Source organism: Notamacropus eugenii, chromosome 5 (assembly GCF_028372415.1).
Source record: "Notamacropus eugenii isolate mMacEug1 chromosome 5, mMacEug1.pri_v2, whole genome shotgun sequence".
In the NCBI taxonomy this organism is placed as follows: domain Eukaryota; kingdom Metazoa; phylum Chordata; class Mammalia; order Diprotodontia; family Macropodidae; genus Notamacropus; species Notamacropus eugenii.
Genome location: NC_092876.1, coordinates 133,171,613 through 133,199,537, shown reverse-complemented (window position 1 = coordinate 133,199,537; position 27,925 = coordinate 133,171,613). Strand labels below are relative to the sequence as shown.

General features: G+C 45.6%; 1 protein-coding gene across 1 annotated transcript in view; it reads right to left on the bottom strand.

The window, feature by feature from the left end:
* PDE2A (phosphodiesterase 2A) overlaps positions 1–23,536 on the bottom strand; it is a 165,367-nt gene extending 141,831 nt beyond the window's left edge. The window contains exon 1 of the mRNA XM_072610959.1: positions 23,406–23,536. Within this exon, the coding sequence (XP_072467060.1) occupies positions 23,406–23,479 (74 nt within the window). The 5' untranslated portion in view covers positions 23,480–23,536. The remainder of the gene's footprint in view (positions 1–23,405) is intronic.
* Positions 23,537–27,925: the final 4,389 nt, after the last annotated feature.

Here is a 27,925-nt window from a genome sequence, read left to right as displayed (position 1 = left end):
CCTGACCACAGACAGAAGAGGATCTCTCTTCCAAACCCAGACCCCCCCTCCCTACTCTCAGGAGGTATTGCTTTAATCCTATTACCATCACTCCTGCTCTATACTCATTTTCCTCCTCTCAAAATCCTGACTCTAGAATTAACCAGTTCAGCTTTACACTGCTTTCCACCCTGGAGGTCATTGCTTCATTATCTGATCCCTGATCATCCCTTCCCAAACCACAGCCTTGCATTCCCTCCCACCATCCACCTCCATGCTACCAGAGGAAGCTATTCAAGTCATGCTGAGTGGGTCCGTTACAAATTTCTTTTATCTGTTGCCTACTGGGTCCTCACTGCTGCAAACCAGTCCTTTTAATGTTCCCTGATTGACTTTCTGTGCATTCCTGACTGCATCTGATCCAGACTTTCTCTTTTCTCCCCTAGTCGTGAGTGCGCACGCACACACACACACATATATATACACACACATACACACACACACATATATACACACACTCACACACACACATACATACACACACATACACACATACCACACACACATACATACACACATACACACCCTTTCTCTCCCTCTCAGCAGGTCTCATACTTCACTGAAAAACTGGGTCCAATACATCTAGTGCTCTCCTCCTAAATTCTACATTCCAGTTCCAAATTTATTATCATCCTCCACTATCTCCTTCTTTGTTCCTAAGAAGATGAATCTTCTCTTTGCCAAAACCAACTTCTCCACTTGTGCCCTTGACCCCATCTCCTCCTATTTCCTTTGAGAACTTGCCCTTTCAATCATCCCCTTTCTCTCCCTAATTTTCAACCTCTCTTTACCCACTGGCTCATTCCCTGATGCCCACAAATATGTCCAGATTTTTGATTCCCAACCCTTCAAAAACCTTCACTTGACTTTCCCCTCCCCTCTTCTGCCTTACCCTTCCCTTCCCTCCCCTCCAGCTTGGTGTTTAAATCTGTCTCCAGTCTACCTTTCCAGGCTTGGTATATATTACTTCCCTCCATGCACTCTATAGACCAACCAGCCAACCTGTTCTACTTGTCCCTGAACAAGCATTCCACCTCTTGTCTCTACATCTTTGCATAAGCTCTCCTCATGACTAGAAAGCTCTCCCTCCTTACCTCAACCTCTTGGAACCCCTAGTTCCTTCAAAGCTCAACCCAAGTGCCATTTCCTTCAAATGATTCTACCACTTGTTAATGACCCACAAACAGCAAAACTACTTCATATTGATTTTGTACATACAAGGTATCCCAAAAGTCTAAGTGCAATTTTAAGCTTCCAAAGCTGCACTAAAACTTCTGAGACACCCTGTATTTTGCATTTATTTATCTGAATGTGTTGTATTTGTCCCTTCTTCCATAAGAATATGAATTCCTTAAGGTAATAAATTATCTCAATTTCATATTTATATCATCTATGCCAAATATAGTGTCTAGAACATAATGGGTGTTCAATAATTGCTTGCTGATTGATTGACCAATTACAGCCTAAGTCCCCAGTGCCTCACTTGGGAGTGAGAGAACAATGGATTTCCTTCCTTCTGTGTAACAAGCACCTACATAAGAAGCCCAAAGAAAGCCTTCCACCATGATAGGAAAGGCTTAACAAAAACATAACAGCTTTCTTCTAAAGGTAGCTCAGCCCCATTTTCCAGTCCCTTCCCCAACCTGTTTCCAAAATCACATCCTCCATTCCAGTCAAACTGTGTAACTAAATGTCCTTTGAACATCTTTGAACATGCCCTGAAGTTTCCTGCCTTCATTTTAGGGATTTTTTCCTTTCTTCCCTCTCCCTTCTACCCACCTGTGCCAATTCAAATTCTATTCATTAAGACAATTACAATAACAGCTCCTAGTTCTAAAGTCTCAGAATTTGCAAGGTGCTTTTCTCACAACAACCCTGTAAAGAAGACGGTACATGGATTATTATTTCCATATTACAAATAAGGAAACTGAGGTGACAGAACTAAGACTCAAAGCCATTTCTCCTGACTCCCAGACCAGTGTTTCTTTCATTATAACAGTGTTCTGTCTACTCTTCAACCATCTAAGCCCTAATACAATGGTAACACCTACAGGGAATCTTCCCCAATGCCCCAGATTCAGGAGTCTTTCTACCTCTCTTTGGAGATATATCTGTCTTCCCCCTATAGCCCTGACCTCATCCTGCATGCTGTTGTAAGGAGGTATGTCCCTGTCTGATCACTTAGTCCTAAGAACTCTGAATTCCCTGAGACCAAGGCCATGTCTCCAATTCAATCCATTTCAATTCAACAAAATTGTATTAAGGAGTTACTGTGTCCAGAGTCTTGCACTGGGCACTGGAAAAGCCTCAAACTTTAGATAAGATATTCTCCTTTCTCTCACAGACAAGGAAAAGGATAAGATAGGACCACAGATAACTATAATACACATATATTACACATTAAGTAAATCAGAGAGCCTTTAAGTGCCAAAAGCTTAGCAACTGATAAGTGTGTGACTTGCCTTTATAATAAGTTCATTCCTTAAAAGGAGAAGGAAAGTGATCAAAGGAACTGCTACTCTAGACGTGGTTCTGATGAAACAGGAAGCCACTGGTCACTGAAGCAGAGCTGATGGGAACCTTGGGTGGGGCAGGGAAGTGACCACTCAAGTTTATGATATAGGAGGGAAGGATAATTATGCTGTCTCACCCACACCTTAGATTTGGAGAAAGCAGGTTTCAAAGAGTTCAGAGAAGGATGGATAGAATCTGGTGACCTCAAATTCTACATGGGAAATTGTCCCAGGAGAGATGGAAAGCTCACAGGAATGTTAAATTCTGAAGATACAAAGCAGAAACAATTCTGATGAGGAAGAAAAGGATGAACTGTTAAAAGAGATAAGGGAAAAATCCCAAATTGGCATAATCTCTTAATATCTCATAATATCCACAGTGTTTCAGCTGAGAAGCAGCTGAAGCTGGTGATCATTGGTAAAAACTCCAAAATGGGTAGAGGTCTCACTGTAATGAGGAAAAAAGGGATGGGACTGTTTCTTAGTGTAGATAGGACTTGATAATGGGTGACAGAGAAAGATATTCAATATTTATTTTGCTTCTGCTTTCTGCACGGAGGAGAATGATCCTTGGATCAGAAAGGACAAAACAAAAATGCTAATAGAGAGCTGAGACCCAAGATAAGAGAATAATAACAGGACATCAAACAGCCCTAGATGAGTTCAAGTCACCAAACCTTTAAAAACTACATGCCAGGATATGAAAGAAATGGTAGATGTGATTGCTGACTCACTGCCTGTGATTGATGAGAGGTCATCAAAAAAAAAAGAAAGGTGCTTCATAACTATGTATATGCACAAATTGTTTTATTTACAACCCAAGGAAAAGGGCAGTGTCCAAACTAAAAGCCAGTGAATTCAACTTCCATTTCTGACAAATTTCTGTACTGTATTATTAAAGATATGGAAGAGGAACATTTAGAAAAAAAAGCAGTGATCACAAAGAACAACAGATCAGATAGAATGAAATCTAACTGAGATAAATACAAATGAATTCAAGTAGTGAATTGTGTCAAAGGGAATTTTTTTTTTAATTACCTGCACAAATACAAGATAGGGAAGGCATAGCTGGATAGCTCATCTGAAAAAAAAGATCATGTGAGGTTAATCAGCTCCAAAATCAATATTATTCAACAGTGCAACATGGCAACCAAAAGAAGCGCATGAAAAATGCAATCCTCGGTTGTGTGAGAGGAATAGTGCCCAGGATAACAGATCTGAGAGACTCACCATATTCTGCCCTAGTTAGGTTACATCTAGAATGTTTTCTTCAGTCCTGGGGGTACATTTTAGGAGGGATGTTAAGTTCATAGACAGGAGAGAATGAGGCCTTGGGAAGCACCACTGGCAAGGTGGAGTGGGTCAAGATGGCTAGAATAGTGAGTGGATTGGAGATCGTGCCACATGAGGGTCAGGTGAAGGAGCCAAGGACGTTTAGTATAGAAGGAGAAACTATAAGAAAGACATGAAAGGTTTCCTTTCGTATTTGAAAAACTGTCACGAAGAGAAGACTTGTTCTGCTTAATCCCAAAGGACAGAAATATAAGAAACTGAAAGAAGCTGTAGTGATGTAGCCCCAGGCTAAATATAAAGAAACAACAGGGCATTTAGGTAGTGCAGTGGAAACAGAGCCAGGCTTAGAGTCAGGAGGACCTGAGTTCAAATCTGGCCTCAGATATTTACTACTTTATGAGCCTAGTCAAGTCACTTAATTCTGTTTGCCTCGGTTTCCTCATCTGTAAAATAAGCTGGAGAAGGAAATGGCAAAATTTTTCAGTATCTTTGCCAAGAAAATCCCCAATGGGGTCACAAAGAGTCAGACACAACTGAAATGACTGAACAAAAAAAGAAAAGAAACATTTCCTACCAGTTCAAACTAATACGAAGCAGAGAGACAACATGTTTTTGAGGTGATAGATAGTTGACTTAAAAGTCAGGAAGACTCAGATTTGGATCCAAATCCTTCTTTGGGACTGACTGTAGGATCTTGAACAGGTTACTTAATCCTTTGATGAGCAAGGCACCTCTCTAAGACTATAAAATGCAGAGAAGGTACTGACCAGCATTATTGGAGGATGTTTCCTCACCTGGGAGTTCTCTATAGCAAGGGCTATACACAAGGGCTAGCTCTCACTTGAGGTCTTCTATGGGATGCTGGATGACTACTTGTTAGGAAAACTACAAAGGGGACTGATTCATGGCTTACCTCCTAGGTCCCTTCTGAGCCTGAGACTCTATTTCTGCAGTGGGAAATCTGAGAGGGAAGAGAAAACATTTAGCTAAAACACATTCCCTGCCCTTTTACAGTTCACAGTCAGGCAGTTAAGATGTGTCAAACTGAAGTGAATCAGGGCAGTAGGGTGACCTAGCAGAGAGAGAGCCCTGGGGTCAGAAGGCAGGAGACCTGAGACCTAAGTCTGTTTCTCTTGTTGATTTGACAGGGGATGTGTGTGTGTGTCTGTCTGTCTGTCTGTCTGTCTGTCTGTCTCTGTCTCTGTCTACCTGTCCGTCTCTCTCTTTAGGCATATTACCTCTCAATGTCCTCTGTCAGTGGAGATAATCTCAAAGGTCTCTTTCAGCTTTGACTGTCTGTGTTCTACATCCTCAGGTTCCTTTAAGCCCTGCCATTCAAAGCTCCTGTGATTCTATTAGCCACATGGCTCCTCTTAGACAATCGTGGCCCCAGCTCATCCAGAAAGCCCTGACTTTCAAGCCTCCCCACCAAGACAAGGAAGAAACAGGCTGGCCTGGCTGGCCCTCACTGAGTCATCAAAGGCAGAAGAATCTAAGGACCCTGGGGTTCTGGTCCTCTCCCTACCCCACCAAAGAGAAAGAGCAGATCCACAGGAAGCAAGGCTTCTCCCAGGCCCCTTGGGAAAGGGAGCACAGAGAGAACTGGAAGGAAGAACTACCTCACTGCATACAGGGAGTGGGCAGGGAACGGGGCGCTCACTGCATTTATTGTTGAAATGTGCACAGACACCTAAGCATCATTAGATTTAGAGCTGGAAGGACCCAAGTGGTCATCCAGTCAAGTCATTTTACAGGTGAGAAAACTGAGTCTCCGTGAGAAGCAATCACTTGCCCAAGGCTACATAAGATATCTAACCTCAAACCTGGTACCTGGAAAGTGTCCTACCTCAAGTACCATCTCCCCTAGGAAGCCTTCCCAGATTAACAGCAGCTCACCCTGATCTTTTTTCTCCTCGAAGAATGAAAAACACATACTTGACCAAGGGTGAGAGTCAGGACACCCAGCTTTAGGTCACTGAGTCACTGTGTAGCCCCTCCTAAGTAGCAGCTCTTTCATGGAGTTTGGTGTTCAAGGCTGGGAGAGAGCACTCCCCTATGCGAAGCCTAAGCTTCAGCTAAACTGGAAGATTCCCTGTCCTTGAACCTCCCACCCTCTCTTACACCTCTGCATCCTTTCCTACTCAAAGCTGTTCCCTTTACCTGGCACATCCTCCCACCTACTCTTTTCCTGCTGAATTCCTATCCCACCTTTAAAGCTCCCTCAAATGCTGCATTCTCCAGGAAATCTTTCTTGATCCTCCTATTCAGTAACAATCTTCTCCCTCACAGGCCTCACAGAGCACCAAGCATACACACGTGCATGCGGGCACACACACACATACACATACACACACACACTCACACAAGCCCCAATCCATCCCCATTTATTTATCAGGATATTTCAGCTCTTGGTGCCATACCCATACTAATCTGTAAACTGTAGCTAAGCTATATATCTCCCTTCCCAATCTCTATGTCCAGAACAAAGCTATGCACTCAGTGGGCACTTAATACTGGATCTATTTTTAGTTACATTGAATTCTGTAGTGAATGAACCATAGGTGTATAATTGAGGACCCAACCAGCTTTAAGCCTATTTCTCTAACCTCTAAGTCATCTCCTTTGGCTACAAACAGTCAGGGCCACAGCACACGGAGAAAGAAGAAACCCAGACAATTGGCGTTGCCTATCCACCTGGTTACAGAAAAGAACGTGGCCACATGCAAACATGTCCACTTATACATGGATAATCCATTACTCCTTCACAAAGAACTACCCTCACACAGATGTGCTTAATCATAACCACTGAATGCATATGTGCACTTGTATGCATGCATGCACACACACACACAGAGTAACTCAAAGGCCCTACCCAGTACACTGTTCCTACAGCCAATCTTTGATCAGATGGAAAGTCCTTCCCGGTGCCTAACAATGCAGCTTCAGCCCATTTCTTTCCTTCCTGTTGTTGATGAGTTCCTCCAAGAACCTCTACTTTAAAGAAGGACCCAGACCAGCCAGACTACATGATCATTCCTCAGTTGTCTAGAAGGACACCTGCAGCCCTGAGGCTTGCTTCTGACACTGGTAAGTCTCATCCAGCCATGCTTCAGTCTCCAGACTACATCATCACGTGCCTGCACCTCTCCCCCATGCCCTTCTTTCAGCTCCCTTTTCTGTATTATTTTCCCCTGCTAGATCATAAGCTCCTTGAGGTCAGGGAACACCTTTTTTTTGCTTGAATGTGTGTGTCCAGTGCTTAGCACAGTGTGTAGTACATCATAAGTGCTAAATTAAAGATTCTTGACTTCTGTCCTCAGCAGAGAAGAACTTTAGGTTGCTCCAAGTTGTAAAGTTGCCTCTAACCTCTTAGCCATTGCTTCAGCCTCACCCATGGTATTTATGGGACAAGTTCTAACATGTCCCACATAATAAGGCAAACATCCTTGTGATGATGACCTCCAGAAATCATTTTCCTACTCACTGAGGTAGTTCATCCAGACAGTTTTGGAGCTCCTGCCCTAAAGGGGAGCTGGCTTGATTAATGAGGACAAACTCACCTAGCCTGTTATACCTGCACTGCCTCACACCAGACCACGCTTCACATCCCCCTGGGCCATCTTGACCATTACAGTCACCATCTATGTCATCTTCCTCCCCCTTCCCTTCACCACATTCTCCGTCTTTCTTTGGGAACAGTAAACAAATCAACACTATCACTGCTTCTCAAAAGGGCACGACGATTGACTGTCTCAGGGCTGGCCCTATCCCTGTGATTCCCTTCCTGGCTCACCCTATATACGTTATCCCTCTCCTGGTAGAACGTAAGGTCTTTGAAGGCAGAGATTGCCAAACGTTTGTATTTACATTTCCAGAACATAGAACAGTCTCTAGTACATAGTAAGTGCTTAATATTTTTTATTCATGGTTATCATTATTATTAATGATTATTATTACTAATAACTACCATTTTGTCATGTTTTAAGGTTTACAGAATGTTTTCTTCCCAACAAGTACAAGCATTAACTCCATTTTACATGTGAGGAAACTAAGGCTTGGAGAGTTAACCATGATTGCAACATCAGAACTGGGACTAGAACTCAGGTGCAGCCCTCTTAACCACACTCTGACTCACTTTGAAGGACAGGCTTTTTACAAAATTTTAAGTTCGATAGGTAGGATCAACAAATCAAGGCATAGACGGACAACAGAACCATGATGATAATCCATATTTCTTTAATGCTTTTAAGGTTTGCAAAGAACTTTCCTAACAACCCTGGAAGCAAGATATCCATATCATTGTTAATAACCTCATTTTATAAATAAGGAAATGGAGCTTTTGAGAGATGGAGCTCTCAGCTAATAAGTTTCTATAGTGGGATTCTAACCTGGATACTCTAGGGCTAAGCCCAGCTCTCTACATAGACTCTACCATCTTGTCTCTGAGTCAGAGGATTCAGACTTTAAAGAATATTCCCGTTAAAAGAACAGTTGTGTGCGGCTCCGTGGAAATACACATGGCGATTGCAACAAGAGACGCTTTTTAATAATATTTTGTGTACTTGCATATGTTTTAAATGCCAGAAATCTCATTCTTCATAGCCCATAGAGATAGATTTTGTAATGTCAAGCCATATGGGCTACAGAAAAGACTCCAAGCCTCCAGTGGACAACAAGCCACAGGGAGTATAATTTGAATTGCATAAGACAAATAAAAACTTTGGCTGAGCTCTTTAAATGCTAGCACTTACTGGTGACCCATGGAAGGGACAAGGAAGGGAATAAACATTTTTACAGTACCAAGTGTAGTACAAGTAGTGCACCAAGCACTACACCAAACGTTTTACAAATATTATTTCATTTTCTCCTGACAATGACCCTGCAAGATAGGTGGCATTATTATCCCCATTTTGCAGTACAGGAAACTAAAGCAAATGGAGGTTAAGTGACCTGCCCAAGGTCATATAATTAGTGTCTGAGGTTGAAATTAGATTCAGGTCTTCCTGACTCCAGGTCCACAGCTCTATCCATTATGCCTCCCAAATGCCTGCAATACTACGGCCCAGTTCTATTTGGTCTGTAACTCCACAGATCTAAGAAAGTGGTAGAGAATTAACTTTCAGAAACAGTAATTGTGAAGTCAGGGCATTTGTCCCAGGGATGGAAGAAATTACTATGGGGAAGAGATAAGAAGAAATAAGTGTAAACTTAAAAGTCATCTTGTAGTCTTTGAACCATTCTATCACATGGGCCCCCGAAGCCTGTCTTCACCAAGTTTTCAATTCAGTCTAATAAGGGATCTTAATTTGTGGAAAGATATCTCTATCATTACAATGGGCATCTAATATTGAAATACTGTAAGAGTTGAAATACTGTAGGAGTCACCTGAACCCCCTGAATCACCTTTGATTTCCTAGATCATAAAACCTCAGTTAGAAAGGACCCAAGAATACAGGACATCAGAGCCAAGAGGAACCTTAGAATCACAGAACTGGAGCTCTGGAAGGAATCTTAGCTATCTAGACCAACGCAAATACAAAAAGAATCTCCACAATAATATTTGGGGCAAGCAGTTGTCTTGTGCCTGAAGACCTCGATTGAAGGGGAACCTATCACTTCTCCATTTTGCCTTTGAACAGCTTTGTTAGAAAGTTTTTCCTTGCTCTAAGGCTAAATTTGACTACCTGTAACTTTTACCCATGGTTCCTGATTCTGCTGTCTAGGGCCAAAAAGAACAGATCCAATCCCTTTTTCACACGACAGTCTTTTATATACTTGAAGACAGCTAGCTCCCTCCCACTCCACTAGTTCCTTCAAATCATCCATAGGACATAGAAAGTCAGAGGTAGAAGGGATTCTTTCACTTCTAATATTCCATGCTTTCTAATTACAAAAGAAAATCAGAACAACCTTGAACAAGTCACTTAACCTCCATCAGCTTCAGTTTCTTCAGCTGTAAAATGAGAGGGTTAGGACTTATAAAGTCCCTTCTTCCTCTAGATCTGACACAGTGAAATGCTATGAACTCTCTTGCACACAAGAGGGCTAAGGCAACTTCCAAAAGCCAAACTGTAGGCTATCCCCCGCCACTTAGGAATCTGCAATTGCTTTTCATGGATTCTGGGAGAAAGTCTAGATGTCTTAGCCTGGCATTTAAGACTCCCCTTACCCAACTCCTGAACCTGACCTTTTGGGATCATTTTACCTCCATCAGAATGTCCGTGATCCTGCCTCCCCTTCCCAGTTCTGTTCCCTCCCTCTGAAAAGCCACAGTCCTGAGAGTCTGTACATTTAGGATACAGCCATACTGCATGACAGCCTCACCTTGCTGTCAGGAGAGCTCTCTGACAGCAGTGCATGGGACTGCTCTTCCTCCAGATCCCTCAGACTGTGAGGTCCCTGAGGACTGGGTCCAGGCCTCCTCCTCTTCTTGTCTCCCCAACATTTAGCCTAGCAGGATAGAAAGCCATCTCCATATGGAGGATCGGGACAAATTATATGACGATTTACAGAAGTTTGCTCTTAAACTATTCAGGAATTCAGGAATGAGGGACACTGATATTTATCCCCAGAACGATTCTAGGGCAGGATCTGAAAAATTCATCTTGTCCATCCTCTGTCTCTGCTCCTGACCCTAACTATAACAGATATTTGTAGTGTCTTAAATTTTTCCAAGAGTTATACATTTCATCTGAGCCTCAGAAAAGCTCTGTGAAGTCAGAGCTACTGGAATTATACCCATTTCACAGATGGGCAACTAGGTTCATAGGAGTTAAATGACTCAGTCAGTCACATGGCTATTCAATGTCAAAGACAGGACTCGAACCCAGGTCTTCCTGACTCCAAGTTCAGTTCTTTATCCACTATGATACACCACCTCTGTCACTTCCCCACCATGTGGGTATCTTCAGAGAGAGTATCTCCATCTTCTCTTACCAGTCTGGTTCCCATGTCTCATCATTTGGAAAATTCTCCCAGAAGTCTAATGTAGTAGAAAGAGCCCTAAACTGGGTGGGAGTCAAGAGTCTAGGTCTTCCAGTCATACGTTATATGACCTTGGGTAAGTCCTTTCTCCTTCCTATCCCTAGGCCTCTGATTTCTATCTCTGTAAGGTAACAGGGCTGGGCTAGATAACTAATGTTCCTTGTACCCTTAATACAAGGGGTTAATAAGTCTAGGTCTGACTTCAGTCCCTCTCATTGCTACCTGAACTTTTTCCAGTATGTATCAAAAGGCAGTGAGGTGAAAGGAGCCAAGGAGGGGGCCAGGGGTGAGGCAGGGTGACCCAGAGACCTCAGGAAGTTGGTCACATCATCAGGGACATAGCCTCTGCCTGTGCCAGTCAGAGCCCTGGGCTTTGTAACAATGAAGGATGATGAATGTGTGAAAACATCCCTGATGCTAAATATACTGCTGTCCCTGAGGATGGGGGGGATGCCACAGCTGACTTGGGAAAAAGACTCCCCACACCCCCATACCCCAGAAGCTGTCTTTCATGATGGGTAAAGCTCTCAGGAGAACTCAGCTGCCACAGCTGTCTCTATGGGGGGTGGGGGCACAAAGGGAGTCCACATTCCAGACCCAAAGGCCAGAGCTCAGGGCAGAGCTGATTTGCATCTGTTTTCCATACATCTGCATGTCCAGGCATGGGAGTCTGCATCCACTTACCCTCCACATCTCCTCCATGCATGCAATCAGCAGATATTACCACATTCCCTTTCTCCCCTGACCCTGCCACTATGTTCTCCACCAGGCTCCATTTCCTAAATCCCTCAGTTATGAGCCCTGATGAGACAAGGGCAAAAGAGGAAAGAGACAAGCCTTTCATGGGGAGCTCCCCATCTAATTTAGGAGAGCTGAGACAGAAAGACAGAGAAATATCTGACAGACAGCATAGTGGAGTAGACAGAGCATTAGAGTACAAACCAAAAGATGAGGTCCTTAGAAACCATTAAATCTGACCCCAAAGGGGAATATGAGGCCCAGAGGAGAAACAGAACATCTCAAGGTCACTCTAAGGACCAGATTCATAGACTCACATAAGTCCTTAAAGACCATCATCTCTAACTCTGTTCATTTTTCAGGGAAAGAAACTCAGTGTCTGAAAAGGAGAAAGGATTTGCCCAAAGCCATACAGGCAGAACTGAGGCTTTGGGTGTCCAGGCTCCCAGATCAGGGTTTTCTCCCACTTACCACAAATTGAGGAGCCATTGGAGGCAGGCCTTGAAAGGGAAGACACCCATCCCTCAAGGGGTGCGACCCCCAAGGATAACTGAGAGATAGCTGCCAAGAACAGCTCTCTTGGTCGAGATCCCCATGTCCAAGCATCCAGGATGGTTCCTGTGCGTTCGGGATACTATTGTGGGCATAGGGAGAATTCACAGCTTCCTCCTGCCCTTACAACAGGCCAGAACTGCTCCCCCATTCCTCCCTCCCCTCTTTATACTCCTTGCAAAGTCTAATGGGATGAAAAGACATTGAAACAGGACAGGAGGCAGGAACAAGGGGAAGAGAAAGTTTAACAGAGACAGAAGAAGACCCAGATGGCATAGGACAATCCATTCCATATGGATCTGGAATCAGAAGGGTGGGCTACATGGCTTTGGGCAAATCATTTAACTCCTCTTGTCCTCACTTTCTTCCTCTAGAAAGTGAGGGTGCTGGAGTAGGCCCCTCCTCCTTCTAAATTCTATTATCCTAGAAAGACACAGAGAGAGGAAAAACGATTGAGACAGAAGACATCAGACGGAGATATGGAAGGCAAATACATTAAAAAATAAAATAAAAAAACAAAAACAGAGCTGGCCAGCTAGGGAAATTCTCCAAGACAGAGAAAGGGAATGACGGAAAAAGAAGAAGACAGACTGAAGGCCATTCAGGAGAAGGAACAAAATGTCACCTCTCATATTATGTACTTTCTCCTTCCCCCATGAGTCCTTCTAAGGCATCTTACTCCTTCTATGTGGAGTCCCTGGGAGGTAAGGGGACCACCTAGGGAATAAGAAGGGCCCTGCCTGACCCATCAACACATTGCCTTAAGCCTAGAAAGTACTAAGAACTCCTGGTATCTGTTCTCATGCCCTCTCTGCTCTTATGGGAGGACCAGTGAAAAGTTTGGCTAGGGAAGAGAAGCTAACCTCAGCTGAAAGTGATGAGCCTTGCCCTCCTGGGGCCTTTCCCAGATTAAATGAGGCCACCAGTGCTTACCAACAGGAGAGAAGACAGAGGCAGGAAAAAACTAAAAGAGATAGAGAAACAAAGAAAGATAGAAAGACATAGGCATAGATGGAAAGAAACAGAGATAGCAACAGACGGAGACTCAGAGGAAGATGGGGAAATAGAGAGATGGGTACACGGATACAGATATAGCTAGACTTTGCAGCTTCCCCTGCTCTCTCTCCCCTCTCCCCTTCTCCACACACTCAGATTCCCTGGCTGGGGGCAGGAACCATGCCCCTCTTCTTTTGGACCTTGGCTCCTCGTCTCCTTTCTCCCAATCTTTTTCCACTGGGGGTTCACCTGATGGGGGTGCGGTGCAGGGAAACTCAGAAGAAAAGCCAAGAAACCAGTCTCATCCTCTGAAGACTGAGATAGTATCAGTGCAGGTGCTTAGTAAATGCTTCTTCCTTTTCCCTTTTCCATCCTAAACCCTGTAATGGCATTTAAGCTGCTCAGTGACTGAGGCACCAGCGCTGACCAGCTCAAGACTGGGCCTGGCCCTGGGTGAGAGAGGACACAGAGTGACCTGGCTTCAATGGGCAGATGCTCCTAGGCTCCTCAATTCCAGGAGGCAAACTCAGCACGCTCACATCTGAATTCATCAGCTTCTCCCTCCTCCTGTTGTTGGTCAGTCATGACCTACTCTTCGTGATGCCATTTGGGATTTTCTTGGCAAAGATGCTGGAGTGGTTTGTCATTTCCTTCTCCAGATTATTTTACAGATGAGGAAACTGAGGCAAAGAGGGTTAAGTAACTTGCCCAGGTAAGTGCCTGAGGTCAGATTTGAACTCGGGAAGATGAGTCTTCCTGACTCCAGGCTCAGTACTGTATCTATGGAGTCACCTAGTGGCCTCCACAGACTTGGATGGGGGTATGAGGAAGGAGAGAAATAGCTTTATTTCAATATAATTGGGTTTTTTTGTATTCTTATGTATTTTATTTTATTCATCTGAAAACAGGATTCTGAGAAGGGTCCATAGGATTTCCCAGCCTGTCAAAGGGGCACCAAAAAAAAATGCTAACCCCGATGTATGATTAAAAAAAAATACAAATTCTTCCACCTGGCACTCCATGCCCTCCCCAATATAACTCCAGCCTACCTTTCCCACTGTATTTCATTATACTCATTTCTGCGCCTGTTATGTTGCAGCCACGCTTTATTACCTGCCTAGTCAACTCAGGTTGCCCCTCACCAGGGATACATTTCCATCTCTCTCTCTTTTTTTTCTTTTTTTGCTCATTAAATACTTTTCTTTCTTCCAGGCCTCCCTCAGTAGGCCTCTTCTCTGAAACCAAGAATAGATTATAGGTGAGGACATGTCCAAGTCTAAATCTATTCTAGACATGCACACACATTTATGGCATGATAAATCGGATCACAGATTCAGAACTGAACAGGACCTCTGAGGCCATCCAACCCAATGCCCTCATTTTACAGATGAGGAAACTGAGGTCCAGAAATATTAAATGACTTAGCCAAAGTCATACAAATTATTAAGTAGATGAGTCAGGACTCGAACCCTCCAAATCCAATGCTTTTTTTTAACCAGTGATTGTGTCCATGTTATATTCTCCTATTAAACTATAAACTCCAGGAAGGCAGTGACCCTTCCCTCTGGACTCTTACTTTGAACTAGGCTGGGAAGAGAACAGATAGGTGCTTGAGTACATCAAACAGTTGCCTGAGGGCAAATGAGAGATCCAGATGAGGAGCTATAGGAAATAATCTGAATTAAAACCTCTCCTTTGATGCTGACGTCCTCCTCCGGCCCTCCAAGACAAACTTGAAGAGATTCCGCCCCACCTTGGGCCCATTGTTACAGTCAGGAAGTGCTTCCTGGTGCACAGCTACAAAAAGAATTGGGAGAGCTCCCTGGGACACCCAGTTCCAAATTCTAGTTCTGCTGTTTACTGGCCATATGACCTTAAGCAAGTAATTTCATTTCCCAGAAATGTTCCCAGTGTTCCCACATCTCGGATTCATGTAGCGCTGTATAAAACTTTGCAAGATTTAAGAACTCAGCTCAGAACAAAGACCAGCCAGGATGATTCCAGCGAACCAACAATGAAGCTACGTATGTGCTAAATATGCAGGAGACACACAGTTTTGGATAAGGCTAATGGGGGAATTTGATTTACTCAACTATCCATATTTGTTGAAAGGGTTGTGGGTTTTTTTCTTTTTTATGGGGAGGAGAAAAAATAAATGGGGGAAGAGGGAGGAAAAAATGCTTATAACTTGAAAAAAATAAAATTTAACTTAAAAAGTTATCTCTGTGTAGATCACCCCCTATTAAACTGTAAGCAGCATGAGGGCAGGTAGAGATGATGCCTCATGAAGGAGGATGCTGAACTTGAGGCCAAGACAACTTGAATGTGAATCCTGCCTTAGATACTCATGGTATGACCCAGGGCAAGCCTCAACCTTTCTCAGGAGGTTAAAAAAAATCTACCTTGATTAATGACCTAATCCTCAGTGTATTTTCTTTTTTAAATATATTTTTCTTTATTTTGTTAAATATTTCCCAATTACATGTAAAAAAATTAACATTTATTGTTTTAAAATTTGAGTTCCAAATTGGCTCCCGCCTCCTGCCCTTCCCTCACCTCTTGATAAGCAATATATCAGTTATACATGTGAAGTTATGCAAAACATATTTCCGTATTAGCCATGTTGCAAAGGAAACACTAAAAAAAGTAAGAAAAATAAAGTATAAAAAGCATGCTTCAATCTGCATTCAGAGTTTATCAGTTCTCTCTCTGGAGGTAGATAGCATTTTTCATCATGGGTCCTCTGGCATTGCCTTGTTCCCCTGTATTTTCAAAAGCAATCCTTTGTGCAAAGAACATAAGAGCATAGAGACAGTGCTGGAAGAGATGTCCAAGGCCATCTATCTAGCACAAGTCATTCACTTTACAAACCGAGGCCGAGGGAGGTCACATGATTTGTGCCAAGTCCCACAGGTAGGCAGCATCAGAGGTGGAATTAGAACTGAGGTACTCAGACTCAAGTCAGCACTGCCCAGCGCATGCACCAGGCTGCATTCCCTCCTGGTGTCATGGTGGGGATCAAAGGAGATCATGTCCATTGCTTGGAAAATGTTCAGGAAAGAGTGCAGGGCACAATGAAAACTGTTAGATTTGGAATCAGACCACACAGGTTCAAGCTCTGGCACTACCAATCACTACCTATGGCACCTTAAGCAAGTCAGTTCAACTCCTGAGCCTCAGTTTCTAGAGATCTAGAGTCCCTTTGGAGTCCCTTCCAGTTCTACACCCATGGTCCAAGAGTAGGAGCTGTTTTATTCGTTGTCTCTGTACGCACAGTGCCTGGCACTAAGTAGACACAGGGAATTCTTGCTGACTGATTTGTCATTTAAAAGTCATTTCTATTTAATTTTTCTATCTTTACCCTCCCCGACACCAAGCACAGGATTGTGTACACAGCTGATGCCTAATGTTTGTTGAATAAAGGTGATTAATTAATAATCCCTCCCAAAGCTCCTTTTTTTGGGGGGGGAGGGGAGGGATGTAAAGGAAAGGAAGAAAATGAAACATCAGCCTCCTCAGTTGTGGCCAGAAGGAGACCAGTAACTACCCTTGCCACATTAGGTTACATTCCCAACCTCTTTTGCTGTTGGTTAGTCATGTCTGATGCTTCATGACCCTATTTGGGGTTTTCTTGGCAAAGATACTGGAGTGGTTCTCCATTTCCATCTCCAGCTCATTTTACAGACGAGCAAACTGAGTGACTTGTTCAGGGTCACACAGCTAGCTAGTAAGAGTCTGAGGCTGGATTTGATCACAGGTCTTCCTGACTCCAGGCCTGGTGCTCTATCCACCATACCACCTACCAACCCATCTGTCCTGAAATTTGGCTCCCTACCTCCCCTTTCTATATTCTTTCTTTTCCTTCAATTTAGGATTATAGAATCTAGAGCTGAAAGGAATCTTAAGGATTGTCTAGTTCAACCTCCTTTTACAGTTGAGGAAACTGAGGCTCAGTGAAGATGAGTGGCTTCTGGGAACACAGAAATGGTAAGGGGCAGAGCTGAATGTGATGCCTTAGACTGCCACTGGAGACCCTGAGACTACTCTCTTCAGCACTGAGAGACAGCAGGGACTGCTGGATACAGCAATCACCTTGGACTCAGGGAGGCCTGGATTTGAATCCCAGTTCAGACATTTACTAACTGGGTAACCATGAGCAAAATCACTTAATCTCTATGTCTCATTTCCCTCATATAGAGGGAAACTCTATAAAATGAAGGGTTTAGACTCAATGACTTCTAAGTTCCCTTCCACCTCTCCAATCCGATGATATCTCCCTAATGACTCCAGAAGCATGGGACAGAAGAAAGAAGACTGAGTTAGGAGTCAAAGGGTCTGAGTTCAAAGTCTGGGTCTTCTCCTCTTCACTGTCCCCAATCGCCTGTATTGATATTGTGCTTACAAGAGCTGTCCTTTGTAATAGAAAAACAACCAAGGGATGGGAATTAGATAATTATGTGCTTAAAAATCCCCAAAGTGAGCCCTACCTCACTTTCTGCCTTCAATCTGGGTAGAGGATCCTAAGGTAAGGATTGTCCTGGGGACAATGCTTTCTCTAAAAATCGAAGCTTCAAGAGCTACCTGTGGACCAAGCCCTCCAGACATCAATAAGGATGAAAAAGTATACAAAGCCCAGGGAGGGTTGTGAGGGAGAGGGGAGTGAACAGGAGGAAAAGGGGGTCTGGCCCTTAGGGGATTCCCAGGCTGAGAAACCAAGGGCTGAGAAGACCCAGACTTGTGAAGGACTCACACTGACAGATGAGTGGGCCTCAAGAAAAGAGGAAATTTAGGATCATAGGATTTAGGGTTGAAAGGACCTTTGGAAATCTTCTAATCTGGATCCTTTATTTTTTTCTATTTCTTTTCCATTTTTTATTAAACTTCCTTTTTTATTACAAACTTAATCATCAACAAACACAAACATCTCAAAAAACAGAAAAAGACCAAGAAGTTTATAAAAGAAACTATGAATTTTTTACATGCAATTTGCTTTTAAGTATATATATATATATATATATATATATATATATATATATATAAAAAACACATATATAATATTGTATTGTGTTATGCATGTATATATGATATTAACAGGGTAATAATATATTTAAGTCTCCTACTCTTTTGTTTCTTTTTGTGTATTTTGTAAATGCTTTACTGATAAAAAAGGGAAACTGAGGTGCAGAGGGACATAACTAAGATCACAGAGCAAGTCAGACAGAGCCTGAAATGGAAGACAGGTCTCCTGGCTGTCTCCTCTAAAGGAACTGAGAAGTTCAACCTTGGGCAGGGAGGTCAGGGCAGGCTTCCTGGAGGAAGTAGGACTTAAGGCAGGGCCTGAAAATACATGAGTTGGACAGGCAAAAAGCAAAGGAGGGAGGGAAAAGCAGAGACAAGGGCGTGAAGTCACATCTAGGTGGTGGGGACACCCAGATGAAACCCAGTAATTGATTGAAGTAAAGAGGAAGAGGGGGGGTTGAGGGGGAAAGTCCCCAGGCCATTAATGAGGGGAGGGATTTAGCTGAGAGCTTCTTGTCCCTTCTTTCCTCCTATCCCTGCCTCCCCCCCACCCCAGCCTGGCCACAGCCCAGCCAAGCCATCAGCAGGCCCACGGGGACTCAGACAGGGAGTGGGAAGGAAGGAAGAGGGGCAGAGAGGGGCTAGCAGAGGGGTGGGGAGGGGAAGGATGTAGGAGGAGGGGGTGTGTAACCTTTGTGGTGCCGGTACAGGAGAGGGAAGCCGATATTATTGTGACACTCCTTGCTGCACCCCCATCCTAGGGAGATGCCTCAATGCCTATCAGCAAGGGGCCCAGCCCTGGACTGAAGTAGAGGGGTGGAGAGAGGGAAGTGCGTGAAAGAGAGGAGACATCACCCTTATACACTTATCCCAAAGGAGTGAAGGGCTCCAAGGAGGGGAGCTCACTACCTACTCTCAGAAAACATTTGCTTTTGTCTACAGGAAGTGCCCCAGCCTGAGTGGGGAAACAAGTCAGCCCTTTGCCTTATCCTGAACATCTCTCTGGCCCTGAACACCAACTGTGTCCCCCACTCCAAAGTCAGCTGCTTCTCCAACTGACTCCCCTTTCAGTGGGAAACCTGCCTGCTGTCCTTGTCCTCTTAGCATATGGACCTGGGCTTCTTCCCTGACTTGTCTCTCCTGCCCCACATCTAATTAACCCCCAATTCCGTTCCTTCTCCCTACCCAATGTCTCTATATTCACTTTCTACCTCTCTCCATCTGCAAGGTCCAGGATGAAAACACTCATTCTCCTGCCCAGATCACTACAACAAACCTTCCCTACCAGCCTCTCTGCCTTCAGTCTCTCTCCTCCCATTCCTCCTACACAAAGGGACGCAGTCACTTTGCTTCAGCCCAGACTGGAACATGTCCCCTCAGCAACTTCTTATGGCTCCCCATACCCCCAAGGATTTCAGATTTCATTCAGGCTCTCCATGGTCTGCTCCTAGCTTACCTCTCAAGTCAAATCTCACTGCTCCAGCCCCCAGCCCCTTCCCTTCCAACCCCTATCGTACAGTCATTTCTTTACTGCTTTGCTCACACTGCCCCCTTTTCCTGGAATGCTCTTCCTGATCCACCCTGCTACTTCAAATCCTATCTATCCTATCTTCCCAAAGTTTTTCCTGCTCAAAAGGGGCCACTGATTCCATGCCCCCTCCATCAATGGGGAAATTCCATTTCCTTGAAGATATTTTTATCTTCCTCTATAGCTTCTCCTAAGTAATTTTATGCACACACACCTGTCCTCTTTCAATATGCCTTTAAGGGACGGTCCAGAAAATGGGTAACATAACAAAATTAGGTGGGGGATGGGAGGTGGAGAGAACATATACAATTATTAATTTAAAAAACCCATAGATCTAGAAGGGACTTTAGAACACAGACTGTTACCTCGGGGAAGGAATCATAGGTAGACGAGCGGTACATTAGAAAAAGCACTGAACCTAGAGACAGGAAGACCTGAGTCCAAATCCAACCTCAGACACTATCTGCATGACCCTGGGCAGATCATTTAATCTCGGTCTGCCTCAGTCTCCTCACTGTAAAATGGGGATTATAACAGCACCTACCTACTAGGATGGTTGTGAGGACAAAGTGTGGTATTTGTAAGGCTTTGCACACCTTAAAGCCCTGTATAAATGCTGGCTATAAGTATCATTAATCAAGTAACAGACTATCAAAGTTGAGAGAGCTATGGAGATCATGGAGTCCACTTCCCTCATGAAAAAAACATGAAAAAGCCAAGAGAGGAAAAATGGCTTGGCTAAAGTCATGATGAGTGAGAGGCAGGACCAAGCCTAAAAAACCAGGCTTCCTGAGTCCAAGTCCAGAGACTTTTCCTCTTCACCGGGATCCAGGAGAACTTCTCAGAGAATGTGGTATTGCCCTGGGAGGTGGTAAAGGAGAGGATAAGCAGGCCTCCAGGCCAAACTATTCCTTACATCCCCACCCCACCTCCATGCCCTCCCAAGTCTCCATTAGAGTCTGTCCGGCCTTGGTTAAGCACTTTCCTTGGTCCACCACATTCTGAAAGGTCCATAGCACTTAGAATTGGAATAGACTTTACAGGTCATCTAATCCACTCACCTCATTTTGCAGATAAGCAAACTGAGCCCCAGAGAATTAAAGTAGCTCAAGAGGGCACAAAGTGTAATACTAGAATTCAAAATCCATGATCCTTTTCCAGTATACTTCCTAGTATGCCCACACTGAGTGTGTCTACTGTGGGGAGATGGGCACATGGTTACCAAAGAATGGAAGGCATCCAGAAAGGCAAGATACCAGGGGTAGGAAACCTGAGGCCTCCAGGCCACATGTGACCTGCTAGATCCTCAAGTGTGGCCCTTTGATGGAATCCAAACTTCACAGAATATAATCCCCTCAATAAAAGGATTTGTTCTGCAAAAACTTGGACTCAGTCAAAAGGCCACACCCAAAGACCTAGAAGGCCCCATGTGACCTGGAGGCCTCAGGTTCCCCAGCCACCCACTCCCCCATACAGACAGAAAACAGGATCTGGGAGCTCCAATGGACTTAAAAGTTTTGCCCAAAATCAGCTAAAGGGACATCTTACCTCTGAGAAACAAGACACTTCAGATATAAAGATATGCATTCATACACACAGACACATACAGCCCCAGAGACACACATACGCACATACGTACACATTTATTCAGACAAATTCACTTGTCTGTGATCAAAAGAGTTAATACGTGAAGTGCTTCACAAACCCTAAAACACTGTAAAAATGCTAGCGATAGAAATGCTAGCTATGTCTACATAAAAACCTCTAATTCACACACAGATAGTCATACAAAGAAGTTATCCAGTCTGTTAAGACCCAGAAAGGGCATTGCTGGAGAGTTCCTAATTTATGGAGAGACATCTCTTCTTCTACGCATATAATGCTCCACACCCCTCCCCGCTTCCATAGATGAGATACTCATCTTACTTGGGTTGGTAATGTGTGTGTGTATATATAAAATATGCACACATTCATATGTGTGTTTTTTGTACCATTAAGTAGGTATAAGGATATCTGGTCTAACTATCTCTGACTTGCTCTATGATCTTAGACCAATCCCTTCCTCTGGCCTGTCCTCAGTTTCGCCATCTGTAAAACTGAGAAGACTGAATGAGGTGATCTCTAAGGTCTGTCTTGGTTCTAACAGTATACATTCTAGGATGTGTCTCTTACTCCTATAGTGGGTGTGGGGAGTGGGAGTTGGGGATGTACTTGGGGAAGGGAAGGTCCTCCATCAGTCAGGAGATCTCCAGCAAGCTAACAAAGTGAAGGGACAATCATTCACTCCATGTGCAGGACTGCATATGTCTATGGATTATGGGTGTGCACAGACATGTGAGTTTCTCGTATGTACCTATTGTGTGTACATGTCTCTGTGTCTACATAGATACATTCATACACACAGAGACAAGCATGAAATCCTACGGAAATAACTTCCCCTCCCAAATTCATACACAGACCCAAACAACATAGATGCACAGGTCCATACACACAATGATGCACGAGTACATTCCCTTCCCGGAGGGGTCAGTGCACACGTAGAGACGTCTACACACCATCTACAAACTCAGTCGCATGCGGACAAACTGTCACACATGCAGACACCCAAAATCATAAAACCATGCATGCACAGCCTTGCCCGCGCGCACACACACACACAAAGAAGCCTGGGCACACACACCTACACACGGGAACAGGCTCCTCGCTCACACGTGGCCGCCCCCACCACCACAAGCTTCGATCTCAGCCACCCACTAGCCCCCTCGCAGGCACAGGCAGACTCTGCTGAGATCCCACCTGCGGGGCGCCGCCTTCCTCCCTCTCTCCTCGCTTTCCCTCTCTAGCTCCTAGCCCCCCGCACGTGCCCGGCCCCCTCACACACGTGCGTGAGCACCCACGTGCACACACCGGGCTCTTCTGGCTCCCCACCCCCACCCCGCCCCCATCCCCAGCCCCAGCCCCCTACTTGGCTCCATCAAGAATCCGCCAGGAAAGGCCGAGATACCCAGAGCTCCTGAAGGGGCAGCCCTGAACCTGCACCCCTTCCCTTCCCAGCCAGCCGCTAACCCAGGCCCCCCACTCCCGGCCTGGTTACTCTGATCCCCCTCTTTCGAAACCCTACGAGTCCCCGCGAATGGTCCACAGGAAGGAGGATTCACAGTTCTCCGTGGTTTGGGATTATCTGGCCCCAGGAGGAGGGGACAGAATCTTCGCGCTGCCCTCCTCCCTCCCCTTCTCCAGGACTACCCAGGAAAGTTGGCCAAAGTGGCTACGGGCGCCCACGTCCCTGTCCAGTGCTGTCCCTCCTGCACTCCGGCCCCGGGCCACGCTGTCCCCCAGCCCACTAGGCTGCCTGCTGCCCCGTGCCTCCTCGGCTTCTCTGCCGACCCATTCTCCTTCCCGCTTAACCCGCACCCTATCCCCCAGGACTGGGAACCCCTGCGGACCCCCGCTGACACTCCTGGATCAGGAGCCCCCCCCGTCTCTCCGGGCTCGGCCCCTGGCCCCTCCAACACTCCTGGTTCAGCCCTCCGCCCCCTCGGCGGACCCCCCTACACCCACTCTGGACTCAGCTCGGACCCCGGACCCTTGCAGGTCCGATCCCCCTATGCGGACCACCTCCCGCACCCCGGATCCCCGGACCCTCCCCTCCCCCCGCCCCCGGCCCGGCCCGACACTCGTGGCTCCCCGCGCCGCTGCCCGCCCTGGCTACCCCTGTGCAGCCCCGGGCCGCGGACACTCACGGCTCGGGCTCTCCGGGCCGCGCCGGGCACTGCTGGCTCCGGCATAGGATGGAGTGGCCGCACGCCTGCCCCATCGCTCCTCATCCTCCGGCGCCCGGCCCGGCCCGGGCGGGGCCACTCAGCCCCAGGGGGGAGGGGCGGGGCCCTGAGGGGAAGGCAGGGGCGGGGCTGGAGAGGGGAGGGGAGGGGAGAGGAGGGAAGGAGAAGGCTGCCGGAGAGAAGAGAGGAAGGGAAGGGAGAGGAGGGGGCTCCCCGAGCCCCTCCCGGCCCGGGTCGCTGTGGCCCTCTGCTCCCGGCCTCTCCCGGACAGCGCTCGCTCGCTGGCTGCTCTGCGCTCCCTCGGCCTCCTTCCTCTGCTGCTTGCTCCGCTCTGCTCCCTGAGGGGAGTCGGCTTAGCGAGGAGACGGATGCCCGAGCAGGGCTGATAATGCGGAGGGAGGAAAAAAGGGAGGGAGAGAGGGAGGACAGAGCGAGAAGAGAGGATGGGGGGGGGGGGAGAGAGAGAGAGAGCTGATATAGACACTTAGAAAACTCCCCCATGGTAGAGTCCTAGGGCTGCTGGGCAAACTGGGAAGATTGGGAGATTAGGAACTGGGGGAATGATGATGATAGGAAACAAGGAGTCAGGGACTTTGCCTGGATCCCGAGAGAGCCAGCCTAAGAGGACAAAACCACACACACACACCACACACACACACACACACACACACACACACACACACACACACACCTCACCATGTGGAGTCTACAGCAGCCCAGGCCTAGGAGGGGGGCTGGGCTCCTCTCAGGGAGCCTCACGAGGCACAGGCATACAGAACAATAACTGTGGCACAAAAACACAGGCAGGGTAAGTCAGAGGTTGGCAGCCTTTCAGAAGTAGCCAAGCAAATTGGCTGACCTATGTTCTTCTGGTGGGGGGGAGGGTGGGGAATGACGCCAAGAGTAGAGAAGGATGCTGGGGAAGTGGTACATACAGGAAGGCTTCTCTCTGCTCCAAATGTGCTCCAAGGATCTTCACTTTCCCATTCCAGTAGACTTTCCTGCGGTTTCAGAGACTCCACTTTCAAAACGCAGATACCCTAAAGGCAGGTACTGCTTCAATTGGACGGATCAGCTGAGGGCTGTTTGGGACCCTTGGGAGGTGGGGCAAGTGCAACGATTGGTGACTTGGATCAATGCCACTGAGGTGGCAGGGACACAAATTTAGGCCCAAAATAAGGGGAAACTTCCTTATAATCAAAGTTGTCCAAATGCAGAAGGGACTAAATCAAGAGTTGGGTGAGTTTTCTGGCACTGGAAATCTTTAAGTGAAGGCAGAATATCTACTTGTTGAACATTGTGGTTAATAGGGATTTCTGCTGAGGAACAGGATGGAACAGCTAGTGGCTCAAAGGGTAGAGCCCTGGAACCAGGAAGACCTGAGTTCAAATCTGGCCTCAAACAAAACAAGTCACTTAACCTCTATTTGCCCTAATCCACTGGAGAAGGAAATGGCACACCACTCTAGTATTCTTGCCAAGAAAACTCGATGGACAGTATTGTTATGCTATGATCCAAGGGGTCACAAAGAGTCAGACAGGACTGAACAACAACAGGATGGAATAACTGTTCTCTGGGGTCCTATCCAGCTCTGAGATTCTTTGATTCTAATATTTTCTACCTTGCAACTGCATGATCCCAAATCTCCCCTCTCCACTCCTGTCTCATCGGTCTTCTTGTTCCATAACCACAATTTCAAAGCTAGAGGGGACCTTAGAAATTACTCAGTCCAACCCTCTTCTCTTCATGTGCATCTCTTTGTCCTTTCTCAGTCACCATGTCAGTCTTGTTCTGTCTCTGTCTCAGTCTCATAGAATTGAAACATCCTGAGCCCCAGACCTAGCCACAGAGATATCCCAGGTCAATAGTGAGCTCTGTCCCCTATCATTGGCCTTATCCTGGGTTGAACCCTTGACTCAAGTCCCAGATACACCTGAATTCACAGACAGATACACACACACACACACACACGAATACCTACACACTCTCCTTGGAGGTCCCTCTTCTCTTCTTGGTTTTATATACTGGACATGTGGTGGGGGCTAGCAGTCTTCAGAAAGAAAATGAATGCCATCCAGTAGCACGTAAGCTCCTTAAACCATTATTTCATTCTCCTCTCTAAATCAATGGCACCTAGTACAATTTCTTGTTGAACTAAACCACTGAAGATATCATTAAGGGGATTTTTATTCAGGTGCAGGTTGGGTTAGATAGCCTCTGAGGTCTCTTCCAGGTTAGACATTCCATGAAGTCACTGCGTGTCTCTTGGCCTCAGTTTTCATCTCTATGAAATGGGGGTAATTATCCTTGCACTCCCACCCACACAGAGTTGTTGAAAAAGGATATGCTTTGTTGTATTTCTCTTCTCCCCAATTTTGTAGCTCTTAACAATGGATACTCAACCCAAAAGGATTCTTTCCCTCTGACTCAGAGACTCTTCACCTGGTAGTGGGGAAGCCTGGGTTTATGTTGGAAGAGTTCTAAAGATGGACTTCATAAAATCACAGGTCCTCAAGCTGAAGATAGTATTTAGGGTACAATAGAAAGACTGCTGGATATGAAGTCAGGAGAAACATGAGTTCAAATCTTACCTTTGATACTAGTTGTGTAACCTTGGGCAAATCTCTCTGAATTTGAGTTTTCTTATCTACAAAATGAGGGTGATAATGAAACCTCTGTGTTGTGAAGCTCAAATGAATACAATCCTATTTAAAGTCTTTTGCAAACCTTAAAGCCCTATAAAAATAACATTTATTGTTATTATCTAGTCCAACTCCATCCCTGATCAAGAATCCTCTCCACAGCAGATCTTTAGTAATGGAGAACTCGCTGCCTTCCAAACAGCCCATTAAGACTTTGAGCAAGGGGCAGCTAGGTGGCCCAGTGAATAGTGCGCTAGCCCCAGAGTCAGGAGGACCTGAATTCAAATTTGGCTTCAGACATTTGACACTTGCTAACTGTGTGACCCTGGTAGAGTCACTTAAACCCCGATTGCACACACACACAAAAAAAAAAAACCAAAAAACTAAAAGACTTTGGGAAAGTTCTGTTAACAAAAATTATCCTTATGTTGAGTGTAAATCAACCTCTCTGCCTGTCTCACCCCTGGTTCTGCTCTCTAAATTCAATCAGAAGAAGCTTAATCCCTTTACCACATGGTAGCTCTTCAAACTCTTGAAGATAGTTCTTTTGTCCAAATTAAATAGTCCCAGTATTTACAATGAATCCTCCCAGCACTTGATTTCAAGTCCCTTACCATTCTGGTGATTTCCCACTAAATGAGCTCCACCTTATTAATGTCTTTTCTTAAATGTGGGGCCCAGAACTGAACTCCCAATGCAGTCTGACCAGAGCAGAGGTCAGGGGTACAGTACGAAAACCCAGAATCTTGTTTCTGTAAATGCAGACTGAGGTTTGGAAGAAAGGGTTTTATTCCTTCCAGTCACACCTTGGAACACTAAAGCAGTTTTGTCACACAGGGAAGATCTGGGAATTGGAGGAAATGAAAAGAGAAAAAGCACTTGGCAGTGCCAAGTGAGAGGGACTAAAGTAGAACTTCCTTGTTATTGTTGTTCAGCTGTGTCCAACTCTCCATGACCCCATTTGTGGTTTTCTTGGCAAAGATACTGGAGTGGTTTGCCATTTCCTTCTCCAGCTCATTTTACAGATGAGGCAACTGAGTAAAGTGACTTGTCCAGGGTCACACACTAGTAAGTGTCTAAGGTTGGATTTGAACTCATGAAGATGAATCTTCCTGATTCCAAGCCCAATTCTCCATCCATTTTACCACCAAGCTGCCCAGAACTGCCCCAGGCTATAATAATAAAGTGAATCACCCCCAGGTCCCTTCTTCAACCCTAGGACTGCCAGATTTCTGGGTTTTGTGGAATCAGGGTGTGGATTGGAGTCCCAGTAGTTCTGAGATTAGGGACAGCTGGGGCCAGTGCCTCTCAACCTTAGAAAAGTCCTCTCCTATCTGCCTTTTTTCTGGCTTATGTAATAATGCAAATATCATACCTTTCATCCCTACTGAGTTACAGGCACACATACACACACACACACACACACACACACACACACACACACACACACACACACACACACACACACACCACCACCACCACCACCACCACCACCACCACCACCACCTTTGGGGGAGAATGAGAATTGGGACAGAGAGCCCTCTAAATTGGTGCCACCAGGAGACTGGATGAGTCAGCCCTGGATAGCGGAACAAGCACTGAACTGGGAGACAGCGATCTGGGTTCTGGTCAAGCTTTGTCACTTCCCTCCTTTCTGGTCTTAAACTTTCCTCTGTCTAAAATGAGGGGTTTGGAAAAGATGGGCACTATTGCCTCTTGGCTTGTTGAAACTGAGATGAAATGTGAGAATATTCCCAGATCCTATTACGAGCTGTGCTAAATAGGACCAGCCAGGGCCAGATAGAACTTTATTGGAGGTATTTGAGGCTGGGTGGACCG